The 18817-nt window shown below is 34.7% G+C and overlaps 1 protein-coding gene and 1 pseudogene across 1 annotated transcript in view; both read left to right on the forward strand.

Annotated features, from left to right (window-relative positions):
* The window catches only part of BCAS3 (BCAS3 microtubule associated cell migration factor), a 598955-nt gene that overhangs the window by 197270 nt on the left and 382868 nt on the right, over positions 1-18817 (forward strand). The window contains 1 exon segment of the mRNA XM_027625284.2: positions 12606-12739. Within this exon segment, the coding sequence (XP_027481085.2) occupies positions 12606-12739 (134 nt within the window).
* On the forward strand, positions 13891-14049 carry LOC113908410 (annotated as a pseudogene).

An 18817-nucleotide genomic window follows, 5' to 3' on the forward strand; every position in this document is an offset into this window, starting at 1 on the left:
ATTATTATTAACCTACCTTATCCTAGTTTAAATTTATTTATACCCATCGAAAGTATCCTTTGAACATGTCTTCTGCTAGAGGTAAGCTTTTACTTTGTCCCCAGGTATTATTTATTATTAGCCTGGTAATTTTCACATAGCCCATAATTTTCACCTGAATAATTACATTAATTAATTTTTTTCTATCATTATAATCATGGAAAAACTATGGCAGGGCAGAGATAAGGGCATTAATTCAATGTAATTACTCATTTGTTGAATAAAACCAAGTTATTTCTCATTTGTGGTTTGAGCAAGAATTGTCTTTTCCTCTCAATTGTGGGAGTGATCCCCGAGGGCAAATTGTATTAAATGAAGAAACATATCACTTAAATTTAAGATTGAAATATATAACATAAATGTTAAAAATATCTTGTGGAAAATGTATCATATTTTAACTAAGTATGTATCATATTGTATCATATTGTAACTAAGTACACTAGATTGGCATATTATTAAGTATATTGTCTTTGACATAAAAGAAGGCAAGTATTTTTTATTAGTTTAATTGGAAATTAGAAACAGAATAATGAAATACTCAACTCCCTGCAGTAAGCCTGACATTTCTAAAATGACCTGTTGTCTTTAGTTTGGTAAATAATTGATCTGTTTTCCAGAGGCGTTATTTCTGCCAGCTGAGAGCTGTGAAGTACAGCACATCTACATTTTAAATAATTGCCCTTCCTTGGCAGGGAAATTGCTTTTCCATCCATTAATAAGAGGAAAATGAATGTTGGGTCTGTAGTAAAGTAGATTAAACATGTACCTCTTTGGATGCTTGACTGCATCTTTAACAGACTTGAAATTTTTCTGGTTAATTAAATGCTATATATTGAAAGGTGATGGTGGTCTTGGGTTAATCATTTAAAAAGTTTAGGTTGGATTTTTTTTTCTTTTGCAGTTTTCCCTATTGATCGCAGTGAGTGGTCAGAAAAATACCTTATCTTGATTTTTGTTAACATATATAATGCCTCACAGATTTACAGAATTATGTGGCTTCAGATTTTTCCTCTCATCTGACAGCTTCTGGTTTATTACTGCCAGTCACTTATACTGTATCACTAACAATGCAAATGCAGCTTGAAGAGTTTATTGCTTTTATTTTTTTTCCCCCGAAGAAGGAGCTGTTTCCATTCTAGATTTGTAGTTACTCTCCTCTGTCATCATCTCATAAAATGACGTGTTTTACTCATGTAATGGATTACTCCCTGCAGAATTTGTTCTCTTTGCTCTATGTTCATTGTGGCACAGGACTCGTGTGAGAGTCAGTGGTAACTTTGCAGGTTCGACTTACCATAAAGTATAGTAGGTAGGCATCATATCTAGGGCCCACGCTAGTATTGTGGTCCCACCAAAATGTTTAAGAAAGCAAAAAAACCTACAAAAACTTTCAAGCTAATGGGATACTTTAATATATGTTTAAAACCAGCAACTGTAATCATAAAATATAATTTTAAATATTTTTTCATTGAAGAGGGGGCCCATAAAGGCAAAAATGCCCAGAGCCCATGAAAGTCCTAATGTAGCCCCGAGTCCTTGGTGTCCACTAGTAAAGAGGAGCCCTTCTCCTTCCCCACCATGACTGCCATAATATTTTTAGTTAATTAAGCAAAGGTGCTCAGTTAGCACTAAACACACTAATGAAAGATGTGAATACATATATATATATATGCTATGTAGAATGTTAAGCAAACATATATATACCCACACATACCTATAACACTATACTACCTCTAACAGATGTAACTATAACAGTAGAAATCCAGGATTCAATTTTGAAGAAGGTAAAGAAGAATATCTATAGCCAAGTACATAGATGCAAAGTAGGCAACGGTGAATTAAACTTTTGCTTATCAGGACAACTTCACTGGTTGTTAAGCAGTGAAGTACTTGAATAATTGTGGTCCCTTCCCATTTCCTCTCCTCTAGAATGCTCTGGCCCTTCCCTGGGTTCAGATTTGTCTATACTCTCGCCGTATGTTAATTATTTTGAACATTGTTCTGAAAACAGTGCAAATATTTCTCAAGGATACATATATTTCAAAGGACATACATTACACCCAGTAGGGTGGGTACTTATGATGGGAAGGGATGGGAATGGGGACTGGGTGCTGGAATGGATGATGAAAAGAAACATGTAAAAACAGTAGTCCATATCAGTATTCAGAATTAATATAATGGGTTTTACAAAAAAAAACCCACAACAATTTAGAGTACCAACAGTATAGAAGAGAATAAAATTATTATTTAATTTAAAATGAACTGATCTTTTGGTTTTCCCAGCTTTGATTTGTGGGACGTTTGATGGTTGTTGTTTTTGGTCTCTTTATTCAAGTCATTTCTTTTTTTTTTTTTTAAGATATTTATTTATGTGAGAGAGAAAAAGAGAGCGGGGGGAGAGCAGAAGGAGAGGGAAAGGGAAAGAACCTCAAGCAGAGCCTGACACAGGGCTCGATCTCACAATCCTGAGATCATGACATGAGCTGAAAATCAAGAGTCAGACGCTTAACTGACTGAGCCACCACAAGCCATATCTTTCTGATGGGCTAAGAAGCCATTACATTTATCTATATAGATATGTAGAGTGAGGTTGTACAAAGAATCCCTACCTTGGTGCCCAGTAATCTTTGTTGTATGTCAGTGGTTGTTCTTATAAATAGTCTTTCTGAAATGTAATTAAGAAGTCATGTTTTGAAATAGTGCAGATAGGTAATGAAATCTAATTTCCAGAGACACTTGGTAATTTGCTAATATTTGACCTATTTGCAAATATACCCAAAATAAAAATGCTAAATGATTAACACTTTTATTTTTCATCTAATAATTATTGTTACATAGTTTCTGATCTCCCCCGTTAGAACAAACCTTGACTGAAGTCTGTTAGAGTGTCATATGTATGCTCTGGAATATATGATTCATGGTGCTTTGACCACCCATTTGGCCAAGCTGCACATCTGAGACTCATTGACCTCTTTCTTGACCCCTCACCATGTATCTGTATTTCTTATGCATCCCTCTCTGACTGCTGTGTTTTTAGGTTTTATTGTGTCCCCCTCCACCCCTACCCCATAGGGGCAGGATTTTAACTTTCTAACTGCTCTGTTTAGCATCTGTCTTTTCTCTCTCTCCATTCATTCACTCTCTATAAAACCACCAATTTTATCTTGTTCTCCTACCCTTATTTTTGTTTTGGTTTGTCTTCATTTTTATTGAGCTGTAGCTCACATAATGTAGATTGCATGAATATTAAGTATATATTAAGTAGTTTGGTGCACACACACAAACACACCCCTGTATAAGCTCTACCCAAAAAGTTAAAAAATTCTGTTTTACACATCTCTGAAGTACATAGAAGGCATTCCTTTGGTAATACCCAATTTCCAAATTTACCTTTCAAATTATATTTTGTAGTCCTAATACATAAAATATCTGTTCCAAGCAGACTGATCTGCATTGTATCATATCCTCTTTACTTCTCCTTCTGTCTTCTGCTTTTCATGATATTTTACTTTTTTTTCCCTCTCCCCTACCAAATTCCTATTAGCCTCAATTTGAAATGTATTTTATTATGAACTTTTAGCAGTGATTGTCTGTGATAGTTGTATGTGTGTGTATCTGTGTTTATAATTCTTCTCTGTGGTCAGTAATGTTGTATTGGTACTAATAGTAGACAACAACAGCTAATACTTTTTAGACTTTTAATTTTGGTTTTCTCACTGTGGGTTTCAGTAATCATATCTATTAATTGAAGTCAGGCATGCTATTTCTAAGGTCCTTAGAGTCATAAAACTCTGAAATTGTATGATACGTTGTTTTCCTGAATAAAGTTAGGAGTCAAATTAATCTTCCCAAACAATACTTCCTTACCTTCCCAGTTCTTCTACTTTATCTAAAAATTTTACATTTTTGCCATTGTAAGGACTCTCCATGTTGTGGTATTACAGTATGGTCGGGTAAGAAAAATCATTCAGTTATGAAAGAAATTATATTTTTATAAAAATATTTAATCACTTTATGCCTTGATGTCCTATTAGTGTTTTGTGTTAATATTGTCCACTAATGGTTCACTTTATTAAAAGTGAATGGTTAAACCAAAAGTAATCAACACAAACTTATTCTAAAATTATATAGACATTCAAAGGATCTACCGTAGTCAAATCAACTGGAAAGAGGTGGGTGACCTACTCTAAATGTATAGTAATCTGGAAAGGATGGTTTGGGGCAAATATAGTTATAGATGGATGGAGTAGAATCCAAAAATTGATCACATGCACATGGTCACCTGATATGGGACCAAAATAGTAAGTAACTCACTGTGGATAGTATAGTTGTCTCAGCAATGGCACTGGAACAACTGGAATATCCACGTGGGGAAAAAATAAACTTTTACTTAATACCATACACAAAAATGAACTCTAAATTGGTTATAGACTTAACTTAAAAGCTTAAACTAAGCCTTCAAAGAGAAAACAAAAAAATTATATCCTTGTGACCCAGGAGGGATAGAGAGATGTTTTAGATAGGGCACCAAAAACACAAACCATAAAATTGGCCTTCATTAAATTAAGGACCTTGGGAAAGATATGGTCAAGTAAATGAGGTGGGGTGCAATAAACTGGGAGAAAGTGTTATATATGTATATAGTCATATAGTCATAGATCATATGTGTAAGTATGCATGTGTAATGAAAAGACAAAACAATTAAAAATGTTGGGTAAAAGATTTGAACAATCATGTCACAAAAGAAAATATGCAAATAGCCATTTAACACATGGAAAGCTAATCGACATCACTGATCATTAAGGAATATGGCGTACTAAAACCGTAAGAAATCACCAAATACTCACTGAGATGATTAAAATTTAAAAAAACTGACAGTACCAAATGCTAATGAATTATGGAGCTCATGGGAAAGTTAAAATTATACAGCCACTTTGGATGAACATTTTTACAGTTTTTTCTTTTTTTATCAAGTGAAACATGCATATGAGCCAGCAGTTCTGCTCCTACATATTCACCTAAGAAAAATAAAAACATATGTTCACACAGGAGTTTGTTTCACAATAGCCAAAAACTATAAACAACTGCTGAATGGATATATAAATGATCATATATCCATATAATGGAATACTACCCAGTAATATAAATAAACGAAGGTAGTACTATTACCCACAGCAGTAGGTTTAACAAGATATTGTGTGACTCCATTTACGTGGAATTCTAAAGTAGGCAGTATTAATTCATAATGACAGAAAGCCAGTCAGTGGTTGCCTGGGGCCACACAATGGGGAGGGGATGGACTGCAAGTGGACACACGGGAATTTTTTTCGCATGTGCTCTATCTTGATGATGTACTTGTCAGACTCATCAAACTGTTTTAAGATGAGTACATATTTATTGTAAATAAATTGTACATTAATGAAGATTAATAAAGCTTAAAAACTATTTTGGCATCTGACAAAAAATGTATTCAACCACTTGGAAAAATAAAAATACATAGACATGCACCACTTTCGTATATGTCTCTTGGATGAAAAGACTATTGAAAACAATGAGTATTAGAAAATTTAATATGAAAATCCACTGGATATGGCCAAAGATGTCTTCAGAATCCTAAATATTACATGATGCACAGTGAAAGGAAGAAAACAAATTAATTATTCCAGTATAGATGTTTGGACACTTAACTTGAAACTCCTAAAAACGCAAGAAGATAGAAATAGTAAGTTATAAAATAAGTGAGCTAGAAAACCAACTATTGATTTTAGATTTTCCCACATGGAGCAAATGAGTAAGAACCATGTCAGAGATTTTGGTCTAATTTATCTTGGTTGTGGATATATGCAACTTTAGGAAGGGATAAAATGAATCATGTCTTTTGTTTGTTTGACAGTGTGTACCGCAGTGCTTTTAACAGTGATTTTGAGCTTAAATTTAAGAAAGACTTAATATACCCTGGGCCATAAATGTAGAAAAATACAGCAATGAGTTTGATTATCAGCATCTTCGAACATAAATGTGCTAACATTGATGCTGCCCACAGGGAAATTTTGAGACCGTTGTTTTCAAGTATTCACATTCATTTTAAAGGTTTTATTAATCAGACTTTCATAGGTTATTACTGTGGTTTTATGTAATTTGAAGACCTAAAAGATTTTGATCAATACTAAGGTTTTGTTTTTCTGCTTTTATGTTTACAAATCTGACTAGTAACTTTAAAAGAGAATTAAATAATTTCTAATTTTTAATCTGTACAGGTATTGATGGGGAAGTATTAAATTCACAAGAATTAATACCAAAATGTAAAATTATTTTATGAGTGATATATTTTGAATTCCTGTAACGATTTCTGTTTACCCCAGCATATCAGTGTTTATATCTCTTTTTGGAAGAGAGTGTGAATAGCTGGTAATTTGTTTTCCAATTCATATGTGTGCATGTGATAAAGAACCATACAATTAGGGAGGTGTTATAAATAGGATATGGTAAAAAAGACATACCTACTCATGTTTCCAAGATTTTATAGCATATGCCCAGTGGAGGTTTGCTCCTCTTTAATTTTGCCTTTTGGGCTAACCAGCTGACGCCCAGTTGAAAAGATTTATGTTCTTATGAGGCCGCAAAAGCCTTAATGTTCAGTCTCCAGCTACCTCGGATTTTGGAGAACGCCATGTACCATCAGCAGCTTCAGTCCCCACCCTCTAATGCTAACGCTCATCTATCAAACTTGAGGCTGAGAGTGAGGGAGAGGAAGCTTCCAGATAAACACACAGCAGTGCCTAAACAGCTAATCACTCTAAGCTTCCGCTTCCAGGCCCTATAATTAGAAGCCCTTCTTTTCCTTGTATTCCGAGATGACGCAAATGCTTTTTGTGGCTTGGCACCTCATTTGGGGCGTGGGTTTAGTTTATGGCCAGGCTAGAGTCTGGTTTAGTCTTCTGGTGCTGCATAAATAGTTCTCAAGCCACAGTCTACTCTGTACGACTTTTTCCTTTTATGTATATCGGCTTTTTAAATTGTGTTCTGGGGAAAAAAAAAAAAGCTTGTCATTTCTCCCAGCAGAATGTGTGCAAGAGAGGAAATTATAAATGAAAAGAAAGCACATGATTGTATAGTACTATACTAGTTATTTATTTCTTCCTTTCCTTTCTGCTCTTTCAGTTTCTTTTTTTTTTTTAGTATTTTAAAATTTTATCAAAAAAAGCTCATTGGTGGATTATAGAAGCCACATTTACATGGGGAAGTGGAAAAAGAAAACTTTTTAAAAAAGATTTTATTTATTTGAGAGTGCGTGAGTGAGCATGAGCAGGGGGAGGGGCAAAAGGAGAGGGAGAAGCAGACTCCTCACTGAGTGGGGTGCCCTACACAAGGCTCAGTCTCAGAAGCCCAAGATCATGACCTGAGCTGAAGGCAGCCACTTAACCGACTGAGCCACCCAGGCACCCCAAAAGAAAACTTTTTAGATAGGATACACAGAATCTAATGAAGATAAATTTTCAGTGGCCTATTTCTCTAAAAATCTGAATTCGTTTTACATATTAGAAACTAGACAGTTGTTAATGTCAGTTTGAAAAGCTGGGAACCAATTGAAAAGTATTCATTTGTGATTATCATTCACATGAGAAACAGTAATTGTCTTGATTTGGCTAACAGGGACTTTTACTGCAGTGCTTATTATGAGTAAAATATTGATATGATTCTAAAAGAAATGAAGTTTATCTTTAGAAGGTGAGTCATATATTTGTATTATAAGTTCATCATTTTCCTGTCAGAATGTTTCCATTGAATTGTTTCTCATGTGCAGAAAATCATTTTGTCGTGGAAAAGTAAAATCAAAACATAGTAGCAGAATTGTGATAATTCAGACTTAGTATAACTCAGCAAAAAGTAGGAGGAGTGAAGAAATATTGTCCACAAAAGGACAACTAAGCATTCATGCTCAACCTTAGAAATTTATTGTTTGGATAACAACAATAATATGGAAAGAATATAAAGTATGTGAGTGACCCCATGACCATAGCTGGGTGCAGAATGGGAGGCAATGTTGTATAAACTGTTATGTGTTTGAAGTAGATCTCAATAAATGACACTTTTCATCATCTAAAATGTATTCTCTTGGAAGTAGTCAGGACACTGGTGTCTAGTATGGTATTTTTTAATTTGACATAGTGACTAGAGCTGTACCTTATATTAGCCAAGTAGATAGCAAACTCATATATGCTTCGTCTTTCCATTTAAATGCCGACCTTATCTTCCACTAGCGCTTAATATTCTTTCATATCTTTTTTTTCAACTGAGAAAAGTCTTAAGAGTTAAAAAATGTGATTCTGCTTTTGGCTGAGCAGAGTGAGCTAATAAACCATTCTTCCCACAGAAAACAAATATAAATTCTGGACAAAATATAAACAAACACACATAAATTTAGATATGTGTATTATAGTTTCTGGAACAACCGACAGAAATTTAATATAAAGAGAGAGATTTAAAAAGTTAATAGAAAAATTAAAATTGGATATTAAAAGTATTGAAATTATCTAGGAAAAGGGAAGGAAGCAAGAACAGAGAAACAACAAAAGCAAGGAAACCATCAGAAAAATAATAAAAAAATAATAAAACGGTAGCTATAAACTCAACCCTACCAGTAAGTTCGGCTAAATGTGAATGAACTATAGACACCAATTTAAAAAGTCCAGAATTGAATTTAAGAAAACCCCAAATTAGACCTCAATTATTGTCTAAAACAAAATCATTTTAAATACAATTATATTGATTATAAAAGTGAAAGAATGGAAAAGTATATACCATGTGTGCACCAATCAGAACAAAGCTAGAGTGATGATATCAGTATCAGAAAAAGTAGACTTCAGAACAAGGAAAATACCAGGGTTAAAATGGGACATCACGATGAAAGAGGCAGTTCACCAAGCAGTCCTAATAATCCTAAATGTGTATGGACTTAAAAAAAAAAAAGGTCTAAAATTTAGGGAGCATATTATATAACAAAAAAATAAACATACCCACAATTATACCTGGAGATGTTTGGTTCTATTCAGTGGTAGAACAAGAAAGTAGGCAATCAATCAGTAAGGATATTGAAGATCCTAACAACTCTCAATAAACTTGAATTAACTGACCTTTATAACACTGCAGGTGTTCAAGTGTGTGTGGAACAGTCACTGCAATCTAGTCTCAGATATGAAACAAGGTTTAACAAATTTCTTGTCGTAGTGGAATTAAACTAAAACTCAGTATGTGAAAGATACCTGAAAAATACCCAAATACTTGGAAAAACTCAACAACATATTAAATATCCCATGAATAAAGAGGAAATATCTGGAAAACATTTAGAACTGAATGCAAATGAAAAGGCAGTATCAAATTTTTGGAATTCATTCCATTTTAAAGCAGGTTTATAGAGAAATTTATACCAATATATGCTTACTCTGAAAAAGAAGAAAGTTCCTGAAACAGTAATCTAAGCTTCCACCTTAAGAAATTTGAAAAAAGGTGCGCCTTAGTGGCTCAGTGGGTTAAGCATCTGACTCCTGATCTCAGCTCAGTCTTTTTTTTTTTTTTTTAAGATTTTATTCATTTATCTGAGAGAGAATGAGACAGAGAGAGAGCACATGAGAGGGGGGAGGGTCAGAGGGAGAAGCAGACTCCCTGCTGAGCAGGGAGCCCGATGCAGGACTCGATCCTGGAACTCCAGGATCATGACCTGAGCCGAAGGCAGTCGCCTAACCCACTGAGCCGCCCAGGCGCCCATCTCAGCTCAGGTCTTGATCTCAGGGTTGTGTGTTCATGTGAGTTAAACAAAGAAAAAGTTGAAAAAACAAAGAGCAAATAAAACTAAAGCAAGGAGAATGAAGGAAATAGTAACAGAAGATACTAATACCCGAAGGAGGAATATAGGAGATGAATCAGTGAAATTGAAAGAAAATCAATGACAGTTGGGGCATCTGGGTGGCTCAGTTGTTAAGCGTCTGCCTTCTCCTCAGGTCATGATCTCAGGGTCCTGAGATCAAGCCCCACATCGGGCTCCCTGCTTAGCAGGAAATCTGCTTCTCCGTCTCCCACTCCCCCTGCTTGTGTTCCCTCTCTTGCTGTCTCTCTCTCTGTCAAAAAATAAATAAAATCTTAAAAAAAAAAAGTAAAGAAAAAAGAAAAACTCAGTGACACCCAAAATAGATTTCCTTGAAAACATCTAGCCAGAATGACCAAGGGAAAAAAGAGAGAAGGCAAATTATTGATAATCTCAATGAAAAAGTGGACATCACCAAAGATCCTACAGATATTAAAAATTCCATTTCCTTGAGTTAAAGTAATTCACCCAAGAACATTTAAATTAAACACCCCAATTTCCATTTTAAAGTAATAAAATTTAAATTACAAAGAAATTAAAATGATTTTGGAGCATTCAACAACAAAAAGGCCCCCATAGTTTCACTGGCAAATACTACTGAACATCTAAGGGTAAGAAATAATAGCAGTTTTCCCCAATCTCTTCTAGAAAATAAGAATGTAAGGAACATTTCACAACAGGACTAGCTTTACCCTGATTCCAAAAACAGACACATGATTAGACACCTACAAACGAATATCCCTCAGGAACACATCATGAAAATCTTAAAACATTAGCTAATTGAATCTGGCAGCATATAATAAAGGATTTTGACCAGGTGGAGCTTATCCTAGGAATGCAAGGCTTGTTTAACATTATCATTCATTAGTAAAATTCACCATATTAATCAAGTAAAGAAGAAAACCACGTAATCACTTCAGAGGTGTAAAACCCTGGACAAAATTCAACATTAGTTCATTATAAAAGCTCTCAGCAAACTAGGAGTATAAAGAAACATCCTCAAGTTGATAGAGGGCATTTATGAAAAATCCTAAAGCTAATATCATACTTGAAGATCGAATACTTTCTCCTAAAATTTGGAAGGCATGAATATTGCTTTCACCAGTTCTGTTTTTCTCAGCAAATGTAGTAAGTGAAGAAAAAGAAAAAAAAGGCATGTAATTTGGAAAGGAAGAAATAAAATTATGTCTATTCACATACTACATGATAGTCTGTAAAGAAAATTCCATGTAATCTACTAAAAAAACCCTTCCTAGAACTGGCAGAATATAAAAAAATGTCAGTTATGTCTCTATATGCCAGCACGGAAAAATTGATAATTAAGATAAAATAAAGAGTCCCATTTATAATGGGTCTAGGAAAATATATTTACAATTTGTGTGCTGAACAAGAAAAAAAAGTCAAAGAAGATACATATCAAGAGATATGAAGTGTTCATAAATCAGAAGACTCAATATTGTTAAGATGTCCATCACCCTCAAATTGATTTATAGACTTAATATAATCCTCCCAAAAAATATCCTAGGAATTTTTGTTATAACAAAATCTGATTCTGTGTTTGGAAAGGAATTGGAATAACCAAAATAATGTTGAAAAGGTTCTTACCTGATCTCAAGATTTACTATAAAGTTACAATAGTCAAGAAAGTGGGGTATTGGGACGTCTGGGTGGCTCAATCGGTTGGGCGTCTGCCTTCCGCTCAGGTCATGATCCCAGGGTGCTGGGATTGAGTTCTGCTTCGGGCTCCTTGCTTGGCGGGAAGCCTGCTTCTCCCTCTCCCACTCCCCCTGCTTGTGTTCCCTCTCTCTCTCTCTGACAAATAAATAAAATCTTAAAAAAAAAAAAAGTGTGGTATTAATGAAAGCATAGATGCAGAAATTGATGGACTTGAATAATACTTCCAGAAAAAGGCCTATGCGGATATAGCCATAGATATTTGACAAGTTGACAATGGATAAAAAATAAAGGATAAAGAATTCAGTGGATAAAGAATAGTCTCTAGAAGAAATCTTGCTGGAACAATTGGACGTCATTTGCAAAAATGTTAATTTGTGTGACACCTCATACTTTTTACAAAAATTAACTCAAAATGAATGATAGACCTATATCTAAAATATAAAACTCTGAAATTTTGACAAGAAAACAAAATATTTGTGACCATGGATTAGGCAAAGAATTCTTCGCTATGACATTTTGTCAAAATTAAAAACTTGCTCCGTGAGACACTGTAGGCAGTTTGGATAAATGTTATGCCAGGGTAGAGACACATTTTAAACTGGTGAATTAAGGTAGGGTATTAGTAGATAAACTGAAACTCAAAATTCAGGTTTTGAGAAATGGTAAAAAGTGGGAGCAGGTTTTAGTTCCATGGAGAGAAGTCATTTTCACATTCTTTGTTATCAGATTGGCTGTTTTTAAAATGCTTGTGAACTCTTGGTAAACCTTTCTCTCCTAGTCATATGGGAACATCAGAAAACTACAGTTAGCGTCCTTACTAAATGTATACTGATGTATACTGATGTGGCATGAAGGTTTTGTGTTCATACAGGAAAAAGATGCTGTGTTTTAATTTTTTTTACTGGGGGAAGTTTTTTACATCTTTGGTAATTTTTTTCCTTTAAAGTATAATGAGTATTTTGTGAAAATATTTCATCCACATACATAATTGTTTTTATTTTTACTCTCTTTTTGGTGTGTCTTTCAGGAATGCTTCTAGTCACAACAGACACCCTTGGCCATGACTTTCACGTCTTCCAAATTCTGACTCATCCTTGGTCTTCATCACAAAGTGCTGTCCATCATCTATATACTCTTCACAGGGGAGAAACTGAAGCCAAAGTAAGTTGTGTATTTTTTAGAAGGTGTTTGTGTGTGTGTGTTGTGTGTATGTGTGTGTGTAATATGACATCTAATTTAGCTGGTTATTTATGTCATATTGGAGCTTAATGTTAATATTAGTGAGAACATAAAATATCCTATTTTGACCCAATAAATACGTAAGCAGTAGGCAAACAAGTCAGTGAAGTTGATAAAACATAAGTTTTTTTTTTTTTTAAAGATTTTATTTATTTATTTATTTGAGAGAGTGAGAATGAGAGATGGAGAGAGAGAGCACATGAAAGGGGGGAGGGTCAGAGGGAGAAGCAGACTCCCTCCTGAGCAGGGAGCCTGATGTGGGACTCGATCCTGGGACTCCAGGATCATGACCTGAGCCGAAGGCAGTCGCTTAACCAACTGAGCCACCCAGGCGCCCCGATAAAACATAAGTTCTATATATCCTTCTCCTCCTACCCTATACCATTTCCTCCCCCAGCGAAAACCCTATCATCCATTGGATATCTCTCCCGGTCTTTTTATGTGTGTTTTGGTTTTATATACATGCATATATGGACACGTGCACACACATATGCATGTAAACATGTGTTCGCATATACACAAAATAATTGAATTTTATAATGTATGACTCTATGGGTAATATTCAGTGGTATGCAGGAGACAGCTCACAGTGGCTAGTGAGAATGAGTTGTGTATGTTTGTCCCCAACTCTGGATGTAGTGGCATTACATTGGTGGCATGAAATCATCTATGCTAGGAGTGTTTATATAATGGAAATTGACAAACACTACAAGTCAGAACTATTTCTTTTCCTATGGAGCCAGTTTTTAACATTTAGCAGCACATCACTGTGCATGCACGTATGGGCATGCACATATACACACATCCACACAACATCCACACACACAGCCACATGCACATACATGACTTACTAAGCATTTGTACTAGGCACCATGCTAAGTGCTTTTACATGTACTCTTAATATCACTTGGTAGATACTGAGCTAGCTTAATAGGCTAAAATTCCAACTATTCATTCTTTTGTTTCCCAAAAGAATGCATTTACCAGTATGCTACTGTATATCCTTTATCCTGAGAGATAGTTCATTGACCCACCACTATTTATTAGCTAGTCCATCCTTTCCCACTGGTGTAAGCTTTGCGCAGTGGCAGTATCATAGCCAATGAGGTTTATCCGGGGTGCGATTATTGCTAATTGAAAACTTTTCCCACTAGTCTAAAATGCTTTTTATCATAAGTTTCCATTAGAATTTTCTGTAATGGAATGAAACATCTTAAATATATAGAAATCCACGAGTTTATAATGAAACTTAAAAAGGAAGTATTGGACATAACTGTAGGTTGCTTGTTTACTAACTCATCATTTTGAAAATTGATAACTAAAGCATTTAACTTGTCTTTCTTATATCAATTTAATAAGATAACTGAATAGTTGGTGAGGGTAAGTTTTTCTTTATGGAAGAATTCCAGTATTAAAAATGTTAGAATTTAGATTTAGTGTGGTGATTATTTTGCAATATGTACACATACTGAATCATTATACCATACACCTGAAACTAATATAAAGTTGTATGCCAGTTATACCTCAATTAAAAAAAAAGTCAGAATTTTAAGAATCACCATTGTTGCTACCCCTAATGTAACAATGGATTTAGGCAATAATCATCTGTATTTTTTTTTAGCTGATGGTGAAACAGTCAGATATCATGTACTTCCTGATTTGATATAATAGGATGTATACAATATCATCTATGAAATATTTCTGCCCAATCCTCTAAATTAAACCTGAATCTAATTCAGCCCATAGATATAATTAGTACTTTACATAAAAGACGGAGATAGACAAGTTAAACAATACCATGAGAATGCAGCCAGCCAAATCTAGAATGTGGGATGTTCTTCATTAAAAATGTGACCTGATTTTTAAAAAGTTTTTATTTAGTTAGAATACAGTGTAATATTCATTTCAGGTGTCGAATTTAGTGATTCAGTCCTTACATATAATACCTGGTGCTCATCCCAGGTACCCTCCTTAATCCCCATCATCCATTTAACCCATCCCCCCACCTCTCCTCTCATAACCATCAGTTTATTCTCTATAGTTAAGGGTCTGTTTCTTGGTTTGTCTTTCTGTTCTTCCCCTCTATGTTCATTTGTTTTGTTTCTTAAATTCCACATATGAGTGAAATCATATGGTATTTGTCTTTCTCTGACTTATTTCGCTTAGCATAACATTCTCTAGCTCCATTCTCCTCATTGCAAATTGCAAGATTTCTTTCTTTTTTTATGGCTGAGTAATATTCCATTGTGTATATATACCATATCTTCTTTATCCATTCGTCAGTCGATGGACATTTGGGCTCTTTCCATAATCTGGCCATTGTTTATAATGATGCTGTAAACATTGGGGTGCATGTGTCCCTTAGAATCAGTATTTTTGTATCCTTTGAGTAAATACCCAGTCGTGTAATTGCTGGATTGTAGGGTAGTTCTATTTTTAAGTTTTTGAGGAAACTCCATACTGTTTTCTAGAGTGACTGCACCAGTTTGCATTCCCACCAACAGTGTAAGAAGGTTCCCCTTTCTCTGAATGCTCACCAACACCTGTTGTTTCCTGTGTTGTTAATTTTAGCTATTCTGACAGGTGTGAGGTGGTGTCTCATTGTAGTTTTGATTTGTATTTCCCTAATACAAACATCTTTTCATGTGTATGTCCTCTTTGGAAAAATGTCTGTTCATGCCTTCTGCCCATTTTTAAACTGGATTATTTGTTTTTGGGGTGTTGAGTTTTATAAGTTCTTTATAGATTTTGGATGCCAATCCTTTATCAGATATGTCATTTACAAATATCTTCTCCCCCTCCCAAAGGTTGCCTTTTAGTTTAGTTGATTGTTTCCTTCGTTGTGCAGAAGGTTTTTATCTTTTTTTTTTTTACTTTACCAAATTATTATTATTTTTTTCAAATTTTTATTTAAATTCTAGTTAATTAACATATAGGGTAATACTGGTTTCAGGAGTAGAATTTAGTGATTCATCACTTACATGTAACACCTAGTGCTCTACACAAGTTCCCCCCTTAAAACCCATTACCCAGAAGTTTTTTATCTTGATGAAGTCCCAATAGTTTATTGTTGCTTTTGTTTCCCTTTCCTGAGGAGACATATCTTGTAAGAAGTTGCTATAGCTGATGTCAGAGTGGGTACTGTCTGTGTTCTCCTCTAAGATTTTGATGGTTTCCTGTCTCACATTTAGGTCTTTCATCTATTTTGAATTTATTTTTGTGTATGGTGTAAGAAAGTGGTCCAGTTTCATTCTTTTGCATGTTGCTGTTCAGTTTTCCCAACACCATTTATTGAAGAGACTGTCTTTTTCCCATTGGATATTCTTTCCTCCTTTGTCAAAGATTAATTGACCATATGGTTGTGGGTTCATTTCTGGGTTTTCTAGTGACCTGATTCTTACAACAAATATAGCTAACCCTTGAACTACATGGGTTTGAACTTCATGGGTCCACTCAGATGTGGATTTATTTTGGTAAGTACTGTAAATGTATTTTCTCTTTCTTATGATTTTTCTCTTTTTATTTTTAAGTTCTTATTTTAGTAACCCAGTGCTCATCATGACAGGTGTACTCCTTAATCCCTATCACCTATTTCACCCATCCTGCCACCTCCCCTCTGGTAATCATCAGTTTGTTCTCTGTAGTTAAGAGTCTGTTTCTTGGTTTGCCTCTGTTTTTTCCCTATGATGATTTGCTTTGTTTCTTAAATTCCACAAATAAGTGAAATCATATGGTATTTGTCTTTCTTGGACTGGCTTATTTCACTTAGCATTATATTCTCTAGCTTCATCCATGGCTTTGCAAATGACAAGATTTCATTCTTTTTTTTGACTGAATAATATTCCTGTGTGTGTGTGTGTGTGTGACACATCTTCTTTATCTGTTCATCAGTTGATGGACACTTGGGCTGCTTCCATAGTTTGCTGTTGTCAACAATGCTGCAGTAAACATAGGGGTGCATGTAGCCCTTTGCATTAGTGTTTTTGTATTCTTTGGGTAAACACCCAGTGGTGTAATTGTTGGATTGTAGGGTGGTTCTATTTTAAAATTTTTGAGGAATCTCTGTACCATTTTCCAGAGTGGCTGCACCAGTTTGCATTCCTACCAGCAGTATAAGAGGTTCCTTTTTCTCCACATCCTTGCCAACACCTGTTGTTTCTTGCATTTTTGATTTCAGCCATTCTGACAGGTGTGAGGTGGTCTTTCATTGTAGTTTTGATTTGTGTTTCCCTGATATTGAGTGATGTTAAGCAACTTTCCTGTGTCTGTCTGTCTGTCTGTCTTCTTTGGAGAAATATCTTTCATGTCTTCTGCCCAGTTTTTAATTGCATTATTTGTGGGTTTTTTTTTTTTTTTTGGATGTTGAGGTGTATAAATTCTTTATATATCCTGGATGCTACCCTTTTATCAGATATATCATTTGCAAATATCTTCTCCTATTCAGTAGGTTGCCTTTTAGTTTTGTTGATTGTTTCCTTTGCTGTGCAGAAGCTTTTTATTTTCATATAGTTCCAATACTTTATTTTTCCTTTTATTTCCCTTGCCTCAGGAGACATATCTAGAAAAATATTGCTACAGTTGATGTCAGAGAAATTACTGCTTATGCTCTCTTCTAGGATTTTTATGGTTTCAGGCCTCACATTTAGGTCTTTAATCCATTTTGAGTTTATTTTTGTATATGGTGTAAGAAAGTGGTCCAGTTTCATTCTTCTGCATATTGCTGTCCGGTTTTCCCAACACCATTTATTGAAGAGCCTGTCTCTTTCCCATTGGATAGTCTTTCCTGCTTTGTCAAAGATTGGTTAACCATATAGTTGTGGATTCATTTCTGGGTTTTCTGTTCTGTTTCATTGACCTATGTGTCTATTTTTATGCCAGTATCGTACTGTTTTGATTACTGTAGCTTTGTAGTATAACTTAAAATCTGGAATTGTAATACCATCAGCTTTGTTTTTCTTTTGTAAGATTATTTTGGCTATTTGGGATCTTTTGTGGCTCCATACAAATTTTAGGATTATTTGTTCTTGTTCTGTGAAAAATGCTATTGGTATCTTGATAGGGATTGCATTAAATGTGTAGATTGCTTTGGGTAGTATGGACATTTTAACAATATTTGTTCTTCCAGTCCATGAGCATAGAATGTCTTTCCATTTGTTTGTGTCATCTTCAATTTCTTTAATCGGTGTTTTATAGTTTTCAGAATACAGGTCTTTCACTTCCTTGGTTAAGTTTATTCCTAGTTATCTTATTATTTTTGGTGCAATTGTAAATGGGATTGCTTTCTTAATTTCTCTTTCTCTCGCTTCATTATTAGTGTATAGAAGTGCAGCGGATTTCTGTACATTGATTTTTGTATACTGTGACCTCACTGAATTCATTTATCAATTCTAGTAGTTTTTTGGTGGTGTCTTTTGGGTTTTCTATATATAGTATCATGTCATCTTCAAATTTTGAAAGTTTTATTTCTTCCTTACCAATATGGATGCCTTTCATTCCTTTTTGTTGTCTAATTGCTGTGGCTAGGACTTCCAGTACCATGTTGAATAAAAGTGGTGAGAATGGACATCCTTATCTTGTCCCTGATCTTAGGGAGAAAGCTTTCAGTTTTTCCCCATTGAGTATGATGTTAGCTGTGGGTTTTTCATATATGGCCTTTATTATATTGAGGTATATTCCCTCTAAACCTACTTTGCAGAGGGTTTTTATCATGAATGGATGTTATACTTTGTCAAATGCTTTTTCTGTGTCTATTGAAATGATCATACGGTCTTTATCCTTTCTCTTGATGTGTTATATCACATTGACTGATGTCTTTCTTTATTTTTCTTGCCTAATTTCTCTGACTAGGATTTCCAGTAGCATGTTGAAAAAAATGGTAAGAATGGGCATCCTTGTTTTTGTTCTTCATCTTAGAGGAAAAGGTTTCATCTGGTCACTGTTGAGTGTGATGTTAGGTGTGGGCTTGTCATAGGTGGCCCTTATTATGTTGAGGTACATTTC

Source organism: Zalophus californianus, chromosome 16, assembly GCF_009762305.2.
Source record: "Zalophus californianus isolate mZalCal1 chromosome 16, mZalCal1.pri.v2, whole genome shotgun sequence".
Classification (NCBI taxonomy): Eukaryota; Metazoa; Chordata; class Mammalia; order Carnivora; family Otariidae; genus Zalophus; species Zalophus californianus.